Source organism: Melospiza georgiana, chromosome W, assembly GCF_028018845.1.
Source record: "Melospiza georgiana isolate bMelGeo1 chromosome W, bMelGeo1.pri, whole genome shotgun sequence".
Classification (NCBI taxonomy): domain Eukaryota; kingdom Metazoa; phylum Chordata; class Aves; order Passeriformes; family Passerellidae; genus Melospiza; species Melospiza georgiana.
The window spans coordinates 13,737,469-13,760,014 of record NC_080464.1 but is presented as its reverse complement, the minus strand read 5'-3'; the positions used below and the strand labels follow the sequence as shown (position 1 = coordinate 13,760,014).

At 42.1% G+C, this 22,546-nt stretch overlaps 1 protein-coding gene across 1 annotated transcript in view; it reads left to right on the top strand.

The window, feature by feature from the left end:
- LOC131095433 (DDB1- and CUL4-associated factor 12-like) overlaps positions 1 to 22,546 on the top strand; it is a 72,352-nt gene that overhangs the window by 35,087 nt on the left and 14,719 nt on the right. The window contains exons 3-7 of the mRNA XM_058043134.1: positions 11,571 to 11,777; positions 12,963 to 13,023; positions 14,686 to 14,879; positions 15,523 to 15,588; positions 22,253 to 22,415. Of these exons, the coding sequence (XP_057899117.1) occupies positions 11,571 to 11,777; positions 12,963 to 13,023; positions 14,686 to 14,879; positions 15,523 to 15,588; positions 22,253 to 22,415 (691 nt within the window). The remainder of the gene's footprint in view (positions 1 to 11,570; positions 11,778 to 12,962; positions 13,024 to 14,685; positions 14,880 to 15,522; positions 15,589 to 22,252; positions 22,416 to 22,546) is intronic.

The following is a 22,546-nucleotide window of genomic DNA, read 5'->3' as shown; positions in this document are numbered from 1 at the left end:
ATAGTTTCTATTTTAACATTATGTTATAGCCTAAAACTATATTTAACACACTACTGAAAAGGATTCATGTTGTTGTTGAGGCGGTCACGACACAAAGCAGAGACCACAAGCAGTCTCAGATGGCCACTCTATTATTGAACATGGCTGACCTTTTATACACTTTCCAATTGTTTATGCTTCTTCTACCCTGACTATTGGCTACAATAAATCAACATAACACTATTGGTGAAAAGTTACAGGAACTTCAACTAACTTTCTAAAAATACTTCGTCCAGCTGCAAAGTTGTCTTCTTATCTTTCTTCAATTCGTCACTTCTCTTGGTCTCCTTGGATACAGCCTTGGAGAGAGCTCCTTATCAGCTTCTTTTCGCTCCTTTAGCTAACAGGCCCGCTGTTAGCCCCTTCCACAGATTAATACAGTATAACTTTTTAACACTACACATATAATATTAATTTTAATATTTGCAAAAAGCCAATCATAAAAAAGCATTTTTCACAAAGACTGTGTATAGAAAATCACGCTATCGTTACAGAGGAGTAATGAGATGGTTGGCTCTCACAATTAAGGGGTGAACATTAGATGTATGTTAAAAGAAGGTTTGTAGATGTATAGTTATGTCATTCCCCCCCCCCCCCCCCGAATTGTTATCACGGGATGGCCTTGGTAGTTGGGGCATTTGGGGAAGGTTGGCTTGTTACTATAGTAATACCTGACCTCCAATCAAGATGTAAGAAAGTGATCTCCACCACTAGATGGCAAGGAAGGAGCCGACTGACAAGACACTAGGAGAGGGTAGCAGTATAAACGGCAGAGCATCCATTTTGTAGGGGAGCATGAGGCTGATAGTCACGGGGGCTCCCAGAGCTGTAATTTTTCCTTATTTCGTCTTTTTGTTGTATTTTTTGTTAAGGTTTTATAAACCTTTAAAATTTTAAAAAGCGAGCAGTTGTTTCTCACACTATGAAAAGCTAGTGTCCATAAAGGAGACAAAGGAGTCCTGCAACTTTATTCAAATAAAGGAAGAGAGTCCACTGGGGCACATGCCTGCAGGGTTTTCTCTCTCGGGATTTCGATGGACACAGCCTCCTTTTATGCTAAACTACCAGCTGCATGTTGCCCCCTCTTCCTTTCCCCACTGGCGGAGGTACTAGTGTTGCCCGATTGATAAATGACACAAAACTCGGATAAGTTTTGTGGGTGCTTTATTAAGGGCCCGGGGAACTGGGGGACTCACGTCCCAAAATCCCAGCCCCCGAATTCACGTATGGGTGCTTCCCTCTTATACATGCGATTCACAACAAAGTCTCCAAGGAACAGTTTCCCCGTTCCCCTTGCCTAGCCTCCAAGGAACAGTTCCCCGTTCCCCTTGCCTAGTCACAGACCCCTTGTGATACATTCCTTGGTTCACAAACAAGATCATTAATCCTCTGCTTATCTTATTCTAAGAGCATTGTATGCTGCCTCTAGACAGGTTAGCATTCTTACTTTCTTGCACTAGTTTAATTATTTATTAAATCCCTAAGACTACCTGCTAGGTTACACACAAAACTCAACACACTTTTCAACGGCTACAAAACTGCTTTTTAACAAACCAGTTCACACACAACTCACTATAATTAAATATTTTGCTAAATTTCATTTCTTTTCCAACATTTCCCCCCTTTTGAGCATCCTTCAGTCCTGCTGCAAGGATGCTCAATCAACAGTATTGACAGTAACATCTTCATAACGAGGTGGGGAATGTTCTTCATTCTGCCGCCCACGGGTCATCGCCTTCAGCAACCGGAGAGATTGCCTCTTTTCCTTTTCGATCACACCTAAGAGGCATCTATATACAATCCATATAGTCACTAGAAATACTAAAAACATTAGTACATACTGTATAGCAGACGTAATCCAGCCAGACAGGTGAAGCCCCAAAGAATCAAATACTGCTCCTATCCATTTATGCTGTGCTTCCCTTTCAATTTCCTTGGTTTTTGTTTCCACTTCTGCCAGTTGAGAAATATCTTTCTCAACTTCAAGTGTAACATTTGGAATGTGTACACAGCAATGATCTATTCTCCTACTCAGGTAACCACAAACTCCATGTTCCTTTAACAGTAGCAAATCCAATGCCATTCTGTTTTGTAGGGTCATTCTTGATGTAGCTTGCAATTGCAAATTTAGATCCTTAAATCCCTTCTTAGTAGCTGCTGCCAACCTTTCTGTCTGTCCTAACAAATTGTTGAGCATTTCCCTGTTTCGATATGTCGCTACCGGAGGGAATAATGACTCCAATATCCATCCAAATTGCACTCCTGAGCCAGGTTCATGCCACTGCTCCTCTAGGGATTCTTCCCTCTTTCTGAGTCCTTTCCTTTGGATCAATCTGTTCTGTTTCCAGTATGGACACAATGTGGGAACCCCTAGGGTGATTTGTGTTACTGATCCATCTAGAGGTAAATGTGTGGTCCACTGTCTGTGTCCCAACACCCAGACTAGATTTCCAGGGCTATGCACAGTAGTATATCTGCAATCTATAGGTCCATCCATGGACTCTCTGCTAACCGTGTGATCATACCCCCTACACTCGCATCCCCACTTTAATGCCATTTTCACCAGTACCAATCCAATTCAGTCTTCCGGTGTATCACATGTAAAAACCTCAGTACAATTCCAATCCTCTTTCTGCGGTCTGAACTCTCGGGAAGATGTAGACGTGATAAGGGCCCTATAATGTGACTGATTCTTTACTCCTGACCATTGGATGCACCATTGTACTTCCCCAAGGTAATTATAGTGTTCCAAAACACTAGGTCCCCATAATGTCTTCCAAATATTCCAGGTGTCAAAATTCTGTGTGACATTCTGACAACTCATCTCATTTTGTTGGGATTTCGTTCTATTGTATCATTAACCTCTCGTCTACTCCTACCGTGTCTCTGTAAGGATAACATCATTCTGTCATGCCTCCACCATGCATTTCCTATTCTAGGATTAGTGACACTCGACCACCCACAACCTTTGTCTTCCTTTCCCCACCAATTGGTCCCGTCCTCTATTCTGTCCCAGGTCAGTTCCCTATTTTGCTTCCACCATTTGACCCAAAGGTTCCTTTGATATCTTGATCTTACTAGGAAGGAACAATTTATTCTGAGAGGTGGCCCATCCCACATGTCCACTGCCATTGATACTGGATTAACCTTTATGTTTTCAGCACAATCCCCTGTCCATGGCAAAACCCTCATACTCACTCTTTTGTAATCAAAACTATCCCGTATTTTGACCAAACATGTATATTCTCCCGTATCGTTTGTGGTTACCTTGGTAAGATTCAGTACCGTGTTTCCTTGTTGTTTATCCTGATCCCAACCGACTCCTATCTTGCCTCGGCTTCTTTCAGCCCCCCGTTGCCATATTGCAATAACTTCACCGGCCTCAACTCTCTGGCTGTCAAAGATAACACAAGTTAATTGAACATCCATCCCTTCCATGACTGTAACCTTTGTTTCTTCAACCTGTACTAGAGTAGACCCTTGAACGGGTAATAGTCTCATGATCACTAGCAGTAATATAATTAAGAAGGCGGCTTTGCACGGAAGATCATCCGGGTTGGAGACACTATCTGGGTTTCCCACTGGAACGGTGCCTTCTTTACCCTGGTGTAATGGATCCAAGCATCCATCCCCTGGACCTTCACCGCCGTGTAGGTCGTCATCATCACCTGGTGGGGTCCGCTCCATGATTCCCGTAGCGGATCCGTGATCCACTTCTTGACGTACACCTGGTCCCCAGGCTGGATGTCGTGGACAGAATTCTCCAGCGTGAGCGGTCTATTCCACTGTAACGTATTTCTTAAAGAATTCAAGATCTTATTAAGTGACATAACATACTCTGCAATCGCCTGGTCCCCACTCACATGTACCTCCCCTTTTAATACAGTTGCATGATATGGTTTGCCATATAATATCTCATATGGACTTACGCCTACCTTTTCCCTTGGTTTAATTCGAATCCTGAGTAGGGCCAAAGGCAAAGCTTGAGGCCAGTGCAGTTTATCTTCCTGGCAAATCTTTTTGATTTGTCCTTTCAGGGTTTGATTCATCCTTTCCACCTGCCCACTAGACTGAGGTCTCCAGGGGGTATGCAAATTCCAGGTTATATCTAACATTCGTGCTAATTCCTGCACTACCCCGGCTATAAAATGTGGACCCCTATCTGATGACAATCCTAAAGGTACTCCAAATCTTGATATTATTTCTTTTAACAAGGTTTTTACCTCCTCCTTAGCATGATTAGTTCTACATGGAAAAGCTTCCGGCCACCCTGAGAACGTACATACGTACACTAACAAGTATCTGTATCTCTGTGCCCTAGGCAATTCAGAAAAATCAACTTGCCAGTAATCTCCTGGTTGTGGCCCGACTTGCAACTTTCTCATTTGTATTTGTCTCCTAACTACTGGATTATTTTTCAAACATACTGGGCACATTGCATTAACTCTTTTTGCCATTGTTAACATCTGATTAGAGATTATCTCATTCTTCAAAAATTTTACCAATACTTCTGCCCCCCAATGACATTTATTATGTTCTGATTCCAAAATAAATTTCATTATGCGGGTAGGTACCACTATTTGTCCCATTGGTGTAACGTACCACCCAAGTTGATTCCTCTGTGCCCCTAGCAAGTTTATTAGTTTTCCATCTTCTATTGAATATTTGGGCTCCTGATTCAGGTATGGGGTAGCCGGATTTGTTCTTACCGGTACCAATGCCATTTGAGTCCATACTTCCCGTGCCACTTGCCGTGCTGTAACATCAGCAAATCGATTTCCTCTGTAAACGTCTCCTTCCGCAGTCTGATGTCCTCTAACATGCATTACTGCAACTGCTTTGGGACTGTGTACCGCATCCAGTAGCTGTAGCACTTCTTCCCGGTGCTTGATGTTGGTTCCCTGTGAATTCAAAAGCCCCCTTTCCTTCCACAACGCCCCATGTACATGAACCACACCAAAGGCATATTTAGAATCTGTCCAGATATTAACCCTTTTGTCCTTGCTCAAATACAGGGCTCTGGTGAGTCCAATCACCTCTGCCTTCTGGGCCGAAGTTCCAGGTAACAAAGCCTTTGCCTCTATTACCCGATCCAATGTTACCACTGCATACCCGGCATAGCGAGTCCCATTCTCGACAAAACTGGATCCATCAGTGTATAGTTCCCATTCAGGTTCTTCCAATGGTTCATCCTTTAGGTCGGGTCTGCTGGCATATACTTGTTCAATTACCTCTACGCAATCATGCACCAGTCCCCCAGCTTCCTGGTCACTGCGTAAAAACTCTGCTGGATTAACATGATTAGTAGTCCTTATTTCAATATCATCCTGTTCTCTCAGGATGGCCTGGTATTGCAACATTCGACTGGATGATAGCCAGTGACCCCCCTTTTGCTCCAAAACGGCCATGACCATATGGGGAACAAACACTTTCATTTTTGCCCCCAAAGTCAATTTCTGGGCCTCTTGAATAAGAATTATTGTTGCCGCCACGGCTCGTAAACACGAGGGCCACCCGGAACTTACCGAATCCAGTTGTTTAGAGAAGTATCCCACAGGCCTCTTCCAGGATCCCACCTTCTGGGTGAGGACCCCCAATGCCAGTTTTTGCCTCTCATTCACGTACAACTGGAATTCCTTGGTCACGTCAGGGAGTCCTAGGGCTGGGGCCTCTTTTAATGCCTGCTTCAATTCCTGGAAGGCCTTCTTTTGCTGTGTTGTCCACTCCAACCGATGCTGCTTCAAGGCCTCATAAAGTGGCTTGGCTAGGAGACCGAAATTCATGATCCACAGTCGACACCATCCCACCATTCCTAGAAAAGATCTCAATTCCTGATGGTTACGAGGCAAAGGAATAGCACATATTGCCTCTATTCGGTTTACTCCCAAACGTCTCTGCCCTTGTGTGATCTCACAACCGAGGTAAATAACGCTATTTTTGACCAATTGAGCTTTTTCCTTAGAAACCCGATACCCTGCTTGGCCAAGCATGTTGAGTAATTTAATTGTTAATTCCACGCACATTTCCCTTTCCTTAGTAGCCAGAAAAATGTCGTCCACGTACTGCAGGACTACATACAAGGATGGGGATATTGTTACCTGGGTTATCTTCCATTCCTCCAGCTCCTTGACCAGTTGGTTTCCAAAAATAGTAGGGGAGCATTTAAATCCCTGTGGGAGTCTCGTCCACATGAGCTGCTTCTTTCTCCCAAAATCAGGACTCTCCCACTCGAAGGCAAAATATTTCCTACTCTCTACTGCCAGTGGGATGCAGAAGAAGGCATCTTTAAGGTCAATCACTGAGAACCATTTAAACTCCTCTGATACAGATGTTAACAAAGTATAAGGATTAGCAACAACTGGATGTATGTCTTTCACTATTTCATTAATAGCCCTTAAGTCCTGTACCAAACGGTACTTACCATTAGGTTTCTTTACTGGAAAAATTGGAGTATTATACTCCGATTCACATTCCTGTAATATTCCTTGAGCCAAAAATTGTTTAATTAACGGGGCTACTCCCCTCCTTGCCTCAAGCTTCAAGGGGTATTGCTTTATCCTCACTGGTCGGGCCCCTTCCTTTAGTTCCACCTTTACTGGCTGCGCGGCTTTAGATTTTCCGGGGACCCCTGACTCCCATACTCAGGGTACTACAGCCTGCTCAATTTCTTCTGGAATAGGAGAGGCATCCACTTCCTTGATTACAAAAATGCCTGCTATTTGTTCCTCAGGTATTTCCAATTTCACCCTTCCCCCTTCAAATATTATTTTCACATTAAGTCGGGACAACAGATCTCTGCCAAGAAGGGGTGTGGGGCAGTTTGGCATATACAAAAATTGGTGATCTAATTCCTTCCCCCCAAACCTAAGATTTAAAGGTTGTAAAAATGGTTGTTCCTCTAGCTTCCCTGTTGCCCCCACCACCTGTACCATTGTGTCACTCAAAGGTCCCAATCGTCTATTGAATACAGAATAAGTAGCTCCAGTGTCTACCATAAATTCTTGATCCTTTCCATCTATTTCTAAACTACCCTTAAATCCTTTTCTAGTCAGCTTTGATTCTGATAGTTTCCCAAAACTAGTGCTTGAGCAACTTCTGCTGGTCCTCCCGTGAATCCTCCCACAGGGGCATTTCCCATTGGGGCTGTCCTTAATCCCATGTTTCCCATGCCCATACCTCCTCTAACCGGGCATTCATTTTTCCAGTGTCCCAATTGTCGGCAAAACGCACACTGGTTTGGATCCAACCTCCCCATGTTAAGTGCAAACCCAAATCCTCCCCGACCTCTTGGCAACTCCCTCTGTCCGTGATTAGCTCCTCCTCGACCCCTAATGGGTCTTCCTCCTGCCCCTGTCTGTTGCATTACAGCCAGAATACTAGCTTGTTGTCTTTTTGCAGTTTCTTTTTCCCTGTTGTTGTATACCTTCTTTTCACCATCACCACCATCACTATCACTCTCACTAGATCCCGTTTTTATAGCTATATCTGCAGGGGGAGCAGGGGGCACATTAGGAGCAACCGGAACCCTCGGAGGTGCTATACAATAAGACAAATCTTCCTCGACTGAAGGATACAAATTACGCTCCTTTCTTTCTTTACATCCCACACACTCCCTTTCATCATTCACTTCTAAAACCAAAATACCACATTCCTTTTGCCATTCCTCTTTCCGATATAAAACGAAAAACAAATCCAAATATGGTATTTCATCCCATTTCTCATTCCTCCTTAAAAATTGCATCAAAGATTCCATTATCCCCAATTCCAGTGTACCATTCACCAGCCATCCCGCTTCCCCAATCTCATATTCAGGCCACCAATGATGACAATAATCTATCATTTTGCTTTTATCCAATTCTTGATAATACCCCTCACTTTTCCACCGTTTCAATATACAACCTAATGGTGTATTTCCAGGTATTTTACCATTGGCTTGCACTAAGGTTTTAAAAGTTTTAAAAGACATCATATTACAACGTTTAATTCCACTATTAATCCCAATAAACCAATATACCTTAAACCAATATACCTTCTCGCCGTCCTTCCCTAAAACAAACAGGAGGCGAGTTCCGGTCCTGCGTCCTTAGACGTCTTATGGCCGGAGCCTAGGCTTTTTTACCAACCACCAAATCCAAATCCAATTATCACCTTTTTCCAATATAAAGCACCTTCGGGCTTACCTTAATGCAGTTTGTCCGACAGGCGCGGGGGGTCGGGCACGACCGATGACTCCCCGAGAAGTGCTCGGTGCCGGCTTGGAGTGGATCGGGACGCGAACCGCCCCAGCAGCCCTCGGAGTCCTGCCGCGGTCGCCAGAAAACTGTTGCCCGATTGATAAATGACACAAAACTCGGATAAGTTTTGTGGGTGCTTTATTAAGGGCCCGGGGAACTGGGGGACTCACGTCCCAAAATCCCAGCCCCCGAATTCACGTATGGGTGCTTCCCTCTTATACATGCGATTCACAACAAAGTCTCCAAGGAACAGTTTCCCCGTTCCCCTTGCCTAGCCTCCAAGGAACAGTTCCCCGTTCCCCTTGCCTAGTCACAGACCCCTTGTGATACATTCCTTGGTTCACAAACAAGATCATTAATCCTCTGCTTATCTTATTCTAAGAGCATTGTATGCTGCCTCTAGACAGGTTAGCATTCTTACTTTCTTGCACTAGTTTAATTATTTATTAAATCCCTAAGACTACCTGCTAGGTTACACACAAAACTCAACACACTTTTCAACGGCTACAAAACTGCTTTTTAACAAACCAGTTCACACACAACTCACTATAATTAAATATTTTGCTAAATTTCATTTCTTTTCCAACACTAGGAAGGTACAGCCTTCCCGAACTGCCTACCTCATATTCCCCCTTGAACCTACTGTTTTACCCCAAAGTTCAGAAGTTCAGCCTTGTGCAGACCCCACTTGTCTGTTTCAGGAGCCAAGCTGTCTGGGCTCTGTAACAAACCTGCTGCCCTAAGTCAGTAGAGACATTAAGACACATTTCAAAGACATTAGCACCCACACCTTCACCCACAGAATTGTTTATAACGACATTAACACACATCTTCCCGATTATGCACTTGTTCAGGGGTGAGGTTCAAAAACATTGGAGGTGCTCACTGTCCTAGGCACTTGCCCATATTATCCTGCATACCCCATCACTCAGAACTATTCAGCCTCAGGGCAAATCTCTGGGTGATGTTCTTAAATAGTTGTTTAATCTGAAAGAAGACCTGAACTATATGCAGCAACATGCTGGCTCCTAGCAAAAGGGCCAGGTTGGTTGCAAGTGTATTGAAAGGTTATTTAAAATCTTACACATTCTCAAATACTACTGTAATCATCCTGGAGGAGAAGGAAAGCAGGAAGGCAGGATGGATGTTGGAAGATGTATTCGAGGAGAAAAGGAAGAAGATGTAACTGTTAATAGTTCCCAATAGATGGCTCCTGAGGTACAGATAGGGTGGCAATGGTGAGGACACATACCAGGTTAGTTTCATGACCAGTGGTTCTATCATATCATAGGCAAGTATTATGAAGTACAACAAAATTATAACCTTGGTCCAGGCCTCAAGGATGATAAACATCACCACAGGAAGACATACTGCAAGTAAGTGTCACACAACACAACTCTGAGAAAAAGTGCAACAACTGTGAGAGTAAATAAATCAACATTGTGACCCATGACTATTAAACTAACATAATGAATGCTTATAAGAAATTTGTTTTAACATGCTCTGGTCAGATCTGTCATTGTCTCAATGCTTTGAGCCCCATTTTGGGTGCCAAAATGGACTGTTGTGGTTTAACTCCAACTGGTGGCAGCTAAGTACCACACAGCTGTTCACTCACTTCCCCTCCCCTTCCTTGGATGGATGGGGAGGAAAATTGGAAAAAATGTAAAACCTGTGGGTTAAAATAAGAACAGTTTAGTAATTGAAATAAAGTAAAATATTATTGTTATAATAGGAAAAAAAGAAATAAAATCCAAGAAACAGAAGTGACATACAATACATTTGCTTACCACCCACTGACCCATGCCCAGCTGTCACGAGCCATCCTCACGGATGGGTTTCGTGGCGGTTTGTGATCTCAGGGTGCAAAAAGAACCGACACAGTACAAGGGGGGTTTGCAGAGATAATCAAAACAAATGCACCTTAATTGAAATAACCACAGCCAAAATGTGTTGGGGAGGAATTGGGGAAAAAGGGAAAAATAAGGGAAAAGAGGGAGGAAAAAGAAAAGGGTGAATAGCTACCAAATGTAGAACGGCGAAGTCCTTTGGTGTCTAGCCGATGGAGTTCACCAGGTCGCGTCCGAGGAGATCTCAGGGTTGCAGTTCATCTGGACTCTAATTATACTCTTTTTTGATGGAGGAAGGGGAATAGATCTTGAAACTGAATCAAAGGTAGTCTATTGTATCTTCGGAGGAAAGAATGGTATTTGGAAAGGGTACACAGTCCATGTTCTCAGCAGTGAGCGAGAGCCATTGTCTTTGTGGTCCACTGCTCACACCTACAACATCCATCTTGCTTTGGTCAGCTTGCCTCCCCCCGCACACCTCCCCTGGGTTGGGGGTTTCAGTCCCAGTCCTTGGAAAGCATTGGAGGGGGCCTTCTCACATAGGGATTTCATGTCTCGGTTTTTCTCTGGTGAAAAGGCTTCTTACATCTCAGTTTGGCTGTCACGGTGATTGCAAACAAGCAAGAGGGGTCTTCTTTGGGGGACCACCCCGAAACTTAGGAGAAGTCCAGCCAGGCCGAGAGGTGGGGAAAAATCCTAGAGCTATTGTTGCAAAAAGGTCAGAATGTCCTTCTTTCTTCTTGTTGAGCTCAGTGTAGCATACAATAAATACACCTGTGAAAACAATAACTTAGCAATGCTCTCAGGTCTCAGGGCCCTGCTTGACATGTGACTTTCTCCTACAGGGCTAGACAGGGGGGTCTTTTCTTCAGTGGTCCCCCAATGATGATTGTGAGGCAGATGAGGGATATTTCGGACAGACTCTCACACCAGCCCATCCCTCAACAGTGATTGGCAGCTCCCAGCCAATCCCAACCCCCTGCTTTATAGAGTGAGCATAATGTTCTATGGTATGGAATATCCCTTTGGCCAGTTTGGGTTAACTGTCCTGGCTATGTTCCCTCACAGCCTCTTGTGCACCTGCTTGCTTATACAGAATGGAAAACTGAGAAGTCCTTGATTTAAAGTAAGCACTATGGAGCAGCAACTAAACATCAGTGTATTATCAACATTATTCTCGTACTAAATCCAAAATACGGGACTATACCAGCTACTAAGAAGGAAGTTAATGTTATCCTAGCCAAAACAAGGATGGATGATTAAAGTAAAACCCACAATTATTTAATTTAGTTGTTTTAAGAAGGAATGTATACATTTTTCAACCATATTTGCAACATTTGTGGATTCTACATTTAAAAGAATGTTAGTTCAAAATAGAAAGGATATTTGACCACCTTGGTTTTCTTATCTGTGTGATAATGATTTGTATCTGCTTTTCTTCCTCCAGTTATTTGTAATAGATGTCCAGACTGGTCAAATTACCAAGATTCCTATTCTGAAAGATCGTGAACCTGCCATGGTGAACCAGCAGGGATGTGGTATTCATGCCATTGAGCTCAACCCCTCAAGGACCTTTCTGGCCACAGGTGGAGACAACCCCAACAGTCTTGCAATTTATCGTCTGCCTACACTTGATCCTGTGTGTGTGGGAGATGTAAGTGGGAGTATTTGGGGAAATTTTATTCTGTCCCAAGAATTGCTACTTTGAAGTGCGTAAGGTCAAAGCAAGTGTAAAATTTGGGAGTTTTGTAGTGGAGAGTGAATTAAATATGAATGAGTACATAAATATATGAGAGGATTCTCAGGGTTCTAAGTCAGATTTCTTTCTTATCCTCATTCAAGTCTACTTCAAATTACTTTTAAGCACTGAAAATGTAACAAAATCTTTACTGTCAAAGTCTAATTGGGGTGATGATGATCTCTGAAACTTAGCTTTAGTGAAAAAGCTCATTTGAGAAGTTGTAAAGATGATTCAAGGCTTTCTCTTCTCCAGTGCAGCTTATATATGTATTATTTCACAGGTGGAACTTGGCTTTGAGGAGTAGTTCTAACCCAGTGGCTTGTGGCACTTTGATAGACTTTGATACTGGTTTTATTTCTGAAACATCATGAGGCCTTTTTAAAACAGCCAATCTTAAAAAGAAAACGGCTGAAATGGGTATAGTGGTGTCCTGTAAGCACTTCACTCTTATTTTTCCTTTTTGATTCAGGACTTCGCATAGACATTAACTACAACAGCAGAGCTCAGGTCAGACTTTCTGCAGTAGCAGATAACCAGCTGCAGAAAGGCTTGAATCTGAAGATCTGCATGACTTGTTATTCGTGTGCCACTGTGACTGCAGTTTTTCAAGCAGTACTAGACCCTTATGGTCTTTTTTTTATACACAGGCTTCTCACCTTCTGAGTAAAAGATTCTTGAAAATTTAATCAGTAGGTCATATATTTCAAATATAATTTTTTTGTTTCTTTTTAGGGATGTGCCTTTGAGGAAATAAAAGTAAGCAGCTACTTTATAGAAGTAAAGAACACTGCTTTCAAAATGGAAAAAATCCAAGTCCTTAGAATTGAGATTAATTTTTCCTTGGTCAGAGATCTGTTTTTCTATTGCCTAATTGCTCTCTATTAATTATACATGTCAAAATCAATAAAAGTTAAAATTACTGTTAGGTACTTAAACTGCTACAGCTGGATAGTGGAATATTATTTATATGTTTTTAGCATAGGTCTTCTCTTTCTGAGTTTGCACTTAAGTATTCTTCACTTTGATATTTTTTTGTCTGCCTTGAGACCACTGCAGAATATAATGGCACAGAAAATTCGTCTTTTTTTTTTCTTTTAGGATGGACATAAGGACTGGATATTTTCAATTGCATGGATAAGTGACACTATGGCTGTTTCTGGTAATGTTAATTTTTAATTTTTTTTCCCATAATTTTATACTGATGTACAGCACTTGATAGGTCTTAGGGAAGCACCTTTAGAAGGGATTTGAAACCATTTGGAGCTACTTTGCCTATTTAAACCATTCTTGATCTTAGTACAGAACTTAGCTTTTTTAATTTTTTTTTAATTTGTTGAGCCCTGGTCTAGATTGTACTTTTTTTTCCTAGTATTGGAGGGAATGCTGTTGTCTTTACAGTAGGTGTTGACATGAGAGGGTGTCTTAACACAGTAAGTTCAAGGCAAGGATTCTACACCAGAATAATTTCAAGATACAGCTGAAGAGTACTAGTTTCCTGAAATTCTATGGAAGACTGATTAATGAAAACTCAGTTTGTTTTATCAAGCTATCAGCAAAATTGTGTGTGTGTGTGTGTGTGTGTGTGTGTGTGTGTGTGTGTATGTATATATAGGCACACATACTGTCGGAACTAATACAGAAGGTTCTAATAGAAAAGGTCAATTACTGACTTTTTAGTCAGTGTAGCTGGATAATCAGTGTAACTTTATAAAGTATTACTTACCTTGAGTAAAGGCAGCAATATGCCATTGAATTAATATATTAGTTTACGGTCTTTCTGTGCTGAGAGGGTTTTGTATTCCATTCAAGGAGGTGTCAAACTGCAGGTGACAGAAAATCCTAACAGTCTCATATAAAAATCAAATGCTCCAACTGATGTTTCAGTAATATAAAAAAAACCAAAAGCTAACCCTTGAGTTGATCCTTGCAATTCTCTAACCCAAATATCCGCATTAAAAAACCCACTAAGTGACATTGTGTAGGGAAGAAATGGAGGTACATGTCAAATCTATCAGAGCTGACTTAAATGGAAGTGAGTTGCCTGAACACCAGAAGGGATGGGTATAGGACCTTGGATTAAATCTGTATTGATCTTTGAACCAAAGACATTTAACTTTCTTCATCCAGTATTGTTGGTCTTACTGATTCATATTTTGTATCATTATCTTCAAATTCAGTCAAAAAATAAAATGAATTCTTGCTTGTTTGGCCTCAGTTCCTGTGTTACATTCTTTAAACAAGAGGTTGAATGAGTTGAATTAACAGTATATTTTATTTAAATTGATGCAAATTGTGGTTTTAAATATATGTTTCTGTTCAGTTCACTAATGTATGTGTACATATCCATAAGCATACTGTCAGAAATCAAACTGTCTAGAATTGGTATAAACCCCACTGAGTTTTCTTGTAGGTTTTTGTATTGGTTTAACAGACTGTCAATCTCAGCCTCAGTAAGCCAGGCTCAGGCTATTCAATTGCCTCTGAGTTTATTCTACATGTGAATCTCTAATGGTGATTGTTGTACAGGATCATGGTTTTTTGATGCATCTCAATCAGATTGAAAACAGATGAGGTGATCTAGCTGATTGGAAACCATGTAGACAAACCAGTTGACAATAAGTTCACAATGTTATGAACTTAACACCTCAGTAAAATCATGATTTTGTTAATAATAATTAATACATAGGCACCAACAGTGTGTTCAGTTAGATTAAATAAATCTAAAGTATCTTCTTTTTAAGACCTCATTGTTTATTGCAGTTCATTTTCTAAAAAGGATAATTATGTATATTTGAAGTGCTGTTATGGACTACTTATTCAGGTTCCCGGGATGGTTCGATGGGTCTCTGGGAAGTTACAGAGGATGTGTTGTCCAAAACTGATGCCAGGCATAATCTCTCTCAAGTTCCTGTCTATGCCCACATAGCGTACAGGGCTCTGAAGGATATTCCTAAGGAGAACACCAATCCTGACAACTGCAAAGTCCGAGCATTGGCTTTCAACAATAAGAACAAGGTCAGTAAGATAAGCAAGACAGTTGAGTAGTCCTAATGTTAGCGTTCAGGAACACATAATCACGGAATGATTATATGCAGATGCTTTTATTTAGAGCTCTGGGTGTCAGGGGTACACAGACCCAAATCTGACTCTGACATGGTTTCGGGCTGAACATGTTTTATATTCTATCGTTATATAACATACATATTAATTATTAAACTTACATGATTCTCTTGTATACATTGATTTCATCTAAGCATGGATTTCTCGTGATCCCCCTCAAAACTCTAACATAGTTTCTCATGATTCTTTAAACAATAATTATATCTAATCACATCTAACAATTATATCATTTATCATATACTGACTAGACAGATGCAGTTTCATATGATCTAGCAAATACAAGGCCTAACATTTCCCAGGCCCTACCTTTAATATTTTCCAGAGCCTACTAAGCCTTTCTTTCTAGCTCCCCGAATTTTCTGTGATTTTAAAATCTTTTACTATCACTAAAACTGTCCATATGTATTTGAAAAAAAAGTCATATAAATAAAATATACTAGAGAAGCAACCTGGAGTGTGAGTTTGTAAGGATATCTATAATACAAAAACTAACTCTTACTTTTTTTCTTCTTTTTTTTTTTTCTTTTTTTCATAATAGGAACTGGGAGCTGTGTCCTTGGATGGGTATTTTCATCTTTGGAAAGCAGAGCACACACTATCAAAGGTGCTTTTCTGTTGGTGTAAAACTTAAAACATTGCTTTGCATTGAAGGCTATTCACTATTCTTAATTTCCTATAAATGCTTGATGAAAGAGCAGCAGTGTTTGTAAAACACTGTCCTGGTTCTGGTCAAGATAGGGTTAATTTTTGCAGCAGCCAGGAGGGGCACAGCCTGGACCCTGGGGTTATTAACTACCACCTCACACCAAGTGTAGAGGGAATGGAAGGGGGTGGCATTTTTCCAGTTTTGCTGGGGTGTATGGTTGGGTGGTGCCAGGTTCTACAGAGTGAGCAATCACTTGTGAATCATTCGCTTGTGTTGTACACACTGCTATCAGTATTATTCTTATTTGTTTTTTTTTTATTATTTTGTTGTTGTTTTTATTAAATTGTTCTTATCTCAACCTGCAATCTTTACCTTTTTTTGCCTCAAATTCTCCTCCCCATCCCACTGCAGGGGGAAGTGAATGAGTAGTGCGTGGTCTGGGGTGATTCAATGGGAACACTAAATTGGGAAATACCATTCCTAAACTATGACAGTCAATTTGGCATCCAATGTGAGGCATGAAGCACTGAGATAACAACCCATCTGACCAGAGCAGGTTGGAAACAAATTCAATCTAAGCATTTGTATTAGGTACAGAGCCACTGGTCACAACTTTTGCTTGGTCTGTTCACATTATGGTACCTAACCCTGTATATATTCCCCCATGTACTCCTCATGGTGCTCTTTTTCAGAGCAGGGAGAGGGATCAGAATTGCTTTATTGCTGTACTGTGGGATATCAGTTTATGACATGAGAACATCAAGGGCAATGAGGGTCATTTAGGATGTGTCTTGAGTGCTGCTCTCCTGCATTTGCCTTGGGTGCTACCTCTGGGATTTCATTAATAATTGTACTGTCTGTAGGGAGAACAGGGGAGGATGATTTGGCCCAGCTTTTCACACCCTTTTCCTCCTTCAGGTTTGTTACAACAGCTTGTGAGAATTTTGAATTTCCTTTGGATGTTAAGGAAGGCGCATGTTCTTGTTGCTATGTCTACTCAGTACATGTTTAGAATTATGAAAGAGACTTCTTGTATGGTCATTCAGAGATCTACCCGGAGGGTGGATAGTCATGAGTGGCATGGAATGTGGGAGAAAATGGGACAGTTTCGGAGGACTTCTGTTCTCCAATGGTTTGGAAGTTCACCCCTTAACAGGACCCTGATAAAGTGGCAGAATATCTGAAAGGAAAATGTTATGGTGATTCCAGAGAGGCACAAAGTAATGCGATGTGCTGGGCCCTGGCTACTGTTTACCAGATACCACTCCTCACTAGACAGCACCCTCAGGGGGAGGAGGAGGAGGAGGAGAAAAGCAGAGCAACTGCCACTGTGGCCACTCAAACTGCAACTGAACCAGAGGAACAACACATGCCAGTAGCAGTCATACCTATACAGAAAAAGAAATGCAAGACCAAATCAGTTTGCATAGTGAAGGATGAAGAGGAAGTAGGGCCCTCAGAACAGGAGGAAGAAGCAGGGACAGAGGTAATCACCCAATCCCTATCCCCAGGTGAGCTGCACGATATATGAAAATATTTCAGCCACCAGTAGGGTGAGCCCCTGGTGACCCGGCTGCTCTGATGCTGGGATAGCACAACCCACAGTTGGAAATTAGAGGATAGTGAAGCCAAGCAACTGGGATCCCTTTCCAGGGATGCAGGCATTGACAACAGCATTGGAAAAAGGACAGAAATCCTCAACCTCTGGAGGTGACTCCTGTCAAGTGTGAGGGAAAGATATCTTTTCAAGGAGGATCTGTCAGTGCACCAAGACAAGTGGAACACCATGGAGCAAGGTATCCAGTACCTGAGAGAATTAGCTGTGCTGGAGGTACTCTATAGAGATTCAAATAACAAGCAGTCCCCTGTAGATCCAGATGAAGTTTAGGGCACACAATCCATGTGACACAAGTTCATATGGGAGCATGCCATTGTCATATGCCAACTCATTGGCAGTGATGTCATGGACAGGACAAGAACAAACAGTGGATAATTTGGTTGCCCAACTCTGGCAATATGAGGAAAGTCTCTCTTCCTCCCTTTGGGCCTGCATCTCAGCTGTCCAAGGACTTCCAGCAATTTAAAGAGAAAATGTCCTGTGCCCTGCCAATACAGGCCAGAGTCTCTGCTATTAAGAGCAAGCATGCCCCTTCTCAAGAGAGAGAGGGAATACAACACAAGGTAGGTAACCTCTGGTTTTACCTGCATGACCACAGAGAGGACATGAAGAAGTGGAATGGAAAACCCACCTCTGCCCTAGGAGCTATGGGTACGTGAGTTGAGAGGAAGTACAACCACCATGGGTAATTCTTCAAGGAAAATTCTGCTTCAGTTTCCAGTGAGCAGGTCCTCCCTCAGACAGAAGGGAAGGTGCTGATGTTACTTCCAAACCTCTTGAAGGGACCTGTGGTTGATCATATTTATAAGAAGTGAGCAATGAGTACCATGACCAGAACTAGAGGGGCCCTGCCTCCAGCCCATTGGAGGAAAGGGATAATCAGATCTACTGGACTATTTGGATATAATGGCCTGACCCATCAGACCCACAGGAGTACAATGCTTTAATTTACACTGGTGCACAATGTACCCTGATGGCATTGAGATATATAGGGTCAGAATCTATCTCTATTTCTGGGGTGACAGGGGGATCCCAAAACCTGACTATACTGGAAGCTGAACTGAGCCTGGGTGGGAATGAATGGCAAAAACACCCCATTGTGACTGGCCCAGTGGCCCCGTGTATCCTTGACATAGATTACCTCAGGAGAGGGTATTTCAAGGACCCAAAAGGACATTGCTGGGTTTTTGGGATAGCTGCTGTGAAGACAGAGGAAATTAGGCAGCTGAATACCTTGCTTGGTCTCTCAGAGGATCCTTCTGCTATGGGACTGCTGAGGGTCAAAGAACAGGGTACTGATCACTATCACAACAGTGCACTGTTGACAATACTGCACCAACCAGGATTCTGTGACCCTCATCCACAAGATGATTCGTGAACTGGAGCACCAGGGAGTGGTCAGCAAGACCCACTTACCCTTTAATAGCCTCATGTGTCCAGTACATAAGTCCAATGGAGAGTGGAGACTGACAGTGGATAATCATGGCCTGAACGATGTCACACCATCACTGAGTGCTTCTGTGCCAGGCATGCTGGAACTTCAGTATGAACTGGAATCCAAGGCAGCAAAGTAGTGCCACCATCAATATTGCCAATGTGTTTTTTCTACATTCCTTTAGCAGCAGAGTGCAGGCCGCAGTTTGCTTTTACCTGAAGGGGCATCCAGTACACCTGGAACCACCTACTCCAGGGGTGGAAGCACAGCCCCACTATTTGCCTGGACTGATCCAGACTGCATTGGAAAAGGGTCAGACTCCAGAACACTTGCAATACGTTGATGACATCATCATATGGGGCAACACAGCAGAGGAAGTTTTTGAGAAAGGGGAGAAGATAATCTGAATTCTCATAAAAGCATGTTTTGTCATAAAGCAAAGTAAGGTCAAGAGACTTGCCCAGAAAATTAAGCTTTTAGGAGTAAAATGGCAAGATGGACAATATCAGATTCCAATAGATATGATAAGCAAAATAGCAGCTATGTCCTCACCAACCAGCAAAAAGGAAACAAGCTTTCCTAGCACTGTGGGTTTTTGGAGAATGCATATTCCAGATTACAGTCAGATTGATTGTAAACCTTCTCTATTGCATGACCTGGAAGAAGAATGATTTCAAGTGGGGTCCTGAACAAGAACAAGCTTTTGAACAAATTAAACCAGGAGAGTGTTCATGCAGTAGCCCTTGGGCCAGTCAGGACAGGACAAGATGTGAAAAATGTGCTCTATACCACAACTAGGGAGAATCATCCTTCCTGGAGCCTCTGGCAAAAAGTACCCAGAAAGACTCGAGGACGATCCCTGGGGGATACAAAGGATCCAAGGTCTGTTACACCCCAACTGAAAAAGAGATACTGGCAGCTTATGAATGGGTTTGAGCTGCTTCAGAAGTGATTGGCACTGAAGCACAGCTCCTCCTGGCACCTTGACTGCCAGTGCTGGGCTGGATGTTCAAAGGAAAAGTCCCTTCTGCACATCATGCCACTGATGCCATGTGGAGCTAGTAGATTGCTCTGATCACACAATGAACTCAAATAGAAAACCGCAATCATCCAGCAATCTTGAAAGTCATTACAAACTCACCTGAAGGCAAAAATTTCAGAGAAGAAGGTGGCATGCTGAAGAGGCCCCACCATATAATCAGATATCAGAAAATGAAAAGCAATGTGCTGTCTTTACTGATGCTTTCTGCCATATTGTAGGGATACATCAAACATGGAAAGCAGCCATATAGAGCCGTACATGGCGAGTTGCAGAAGCTACCAAGCAACAAGTTGGATCAAGTCAGGTTGCAGAGCTGAAAGTCATCCAGCTGGCTTTAGGTATCACTGAATGAGAGAAGTGGCCAACACTCTACCTCTACACTGACTCGTGGATGGTAGAAAATACTCTGTGGGGGTGGCTGGACCAATGGAAAAAGACCAATTGGCAGCATAAAGGGAAACTTATCTGGTCTGCTGAATTGTAGCAAGACATCACTGTTCAGGTAGAAGTTGGCTTTTCAAACATTGGTATACACATTTAGTGAAGTCCACCTGGTTAGTTAACTAGAGCCTCTACCAATCAAGCTGGCTCTGCCCTATCAAAACCTTCATATACCATAGAAGGGGATAAAGTCCCTGTGGTGCATATGAGAAATGTGTTGGGGAAGACAGTTTGGATCAGTCCTGCCTCAAGGAAAGGCAAATCCATCTGTGGGATTGTTTTTGCTCAAGGACCTGGGTGCATTTGGCACGTAATGCAAAGAGATGGGGGAATGCAATGTGTACCTCAAGGAGATTTGATTTTTGGGTGAGAACAGCCTGTAATGTTGAATTGTTTAATATTGGTTGCTGAATGCCACTGCCACTGTGTGCCATAACTACCATGGACAATGAGGATCGATTGCTCCAGATACACCAGTCATGAGCTCCTGATGCAGCAAACAGCCAACAGCACACCAGTCCTCCTGTCTTGGAAGACATTTTGAATGGACAGCCATTGACTAAGGGAATGGTACCCATGCTTGTGTGTTACAGGGCTTGCAAGAGTTTTTCAGGGTGAAGAGAGAGACGAGAATGTTGACCTCATGTTCAGAAGGCTGGATTTATTAGGCTATGATATATATTACATTATAACTATACTAAAAAGAAAAAGAGAGAAAGTTCCCAGAATGCTAGCTAAGCTAAGAATAGAAAAGGAATGAATAAACAAAGGTCTGTGTCTCAGCACAGAGTGAGACCCAGCTCTGCTGTGAGTGGTCGGTAAATCCAAACATTCACTCAAGACCAATCACGCATCCACCTGTTGCATTCCACGGCAGCAGATAACCATTGTTTACATTTTGTTGCTGAGGCCACAGCTTCTCAGAAAGGGGAAAAATCCTAAAGAAAGGATTTTTCACAAAAGATGTCTGTGACACTTGTGTGTGTGTATATATCTATAAGTTGTAGGATCTGGGTGTGATTTAGATGGTATAGAATAAGGGTTGGATGAAGTCCTGGTTCTGTCCAGGACAGGGTTAATTTTTGCAGCAGTTGGGAGGGGCACAGTCCAGACCCTGAGATTATTTAATACCACCTCATGTCATGGGCAGAGGGGACAGTGGAGGGTGGCATTTTTTTGGTTTTTCTGGGGTGTATGGTCAGGTTGTGCTGGATTCCGTGTAGTGAGCAACCGCATGTGAATCGTTCACCTGTCTTGTACACTCTGCTTTTAGTATTGTTGTTATTACTGTTCATTTTCTTATTTCATTGCTGTTTCTAGTAAATTGTTCTTATCACATCCCATGACCTTTACCTTTTTTTGCCTCCAATTCTCCTCTTCAGCTCACTGCAGGGGGAGGTGGGGGGGAAGTGTGTAAGTGGTGTGTGGTCTGGGGTGATTCAGTGGGAACACTAAATTGGGGAATACCATTCCTAAACCACGACAAACACATAAATCTTTAAGTAAAATGCAATGTCCTAAATATTAGAACTTGGGGAAAGAAACTTCCCACTCACCTTATTTTTAAGGGTGAGAAGTGCTCTTAACTTTCTGCCTGTTCTGGGTGAGCTGAAGTGAGCTGTTCCATAGAGAGTATAATTGATACTTAATTAGTAGCCTTCATAAAGGAAGTTGCACTTATTTAAGTGTAATTATAGATCAAACCCACAAATATCTATACTACTGTATGAAGTAAGCTTTTTCAGCTGAGATCATGTCTCTGTACACCTGCTGAAGAAATACCAGCTTAGAAAGATGTAAAACAATATGCCAAAATGTCCATTGTTCTTTGCATAATACATGGTTCAGCCTTTATCATCTCAGTTTTGTTCAGATAAGGCATCTAATCTTCAGGGGTTGTTTTTTCTCTGAGTCAGGTTGCTTTTCTCTTAAACTTCTATAGTTGTGATGAACTTATTTTTAGCTGCATTTTGGGTTTTTTCACTGCAACTCCCTTGAACATAGTTTACAGAATTACAGAATTGTTTTATCAGTGTTTTTTTTTCTCTTATCATAATGTGTTGATTTCTCTTTCCTTTGTTTCTAGTTACTTTCCACAAAGTTGCCATACTGCAGGGAGAATGTGTGTTTGGCTTATGGTCCGGAGTGGTCAGTGTATGCAGTAGGATCACAGGCACATGTCTCCTTTTTGGATCCAAGGCAGCCTTCTCACAATGTAAAATCCATCTGTTCCAAAGAACGAGGCAGTGGTAAGAAAATTGTCAAAGGGTGCTTCAAATGGTTTGCTTGCAGAAGTAGCTTTTAAGACTGCAGTAAGATAAGCTTCCAATAAATATGAAGGCTTTTTCATGTGATAGACTAAATTATTAATACCATATAT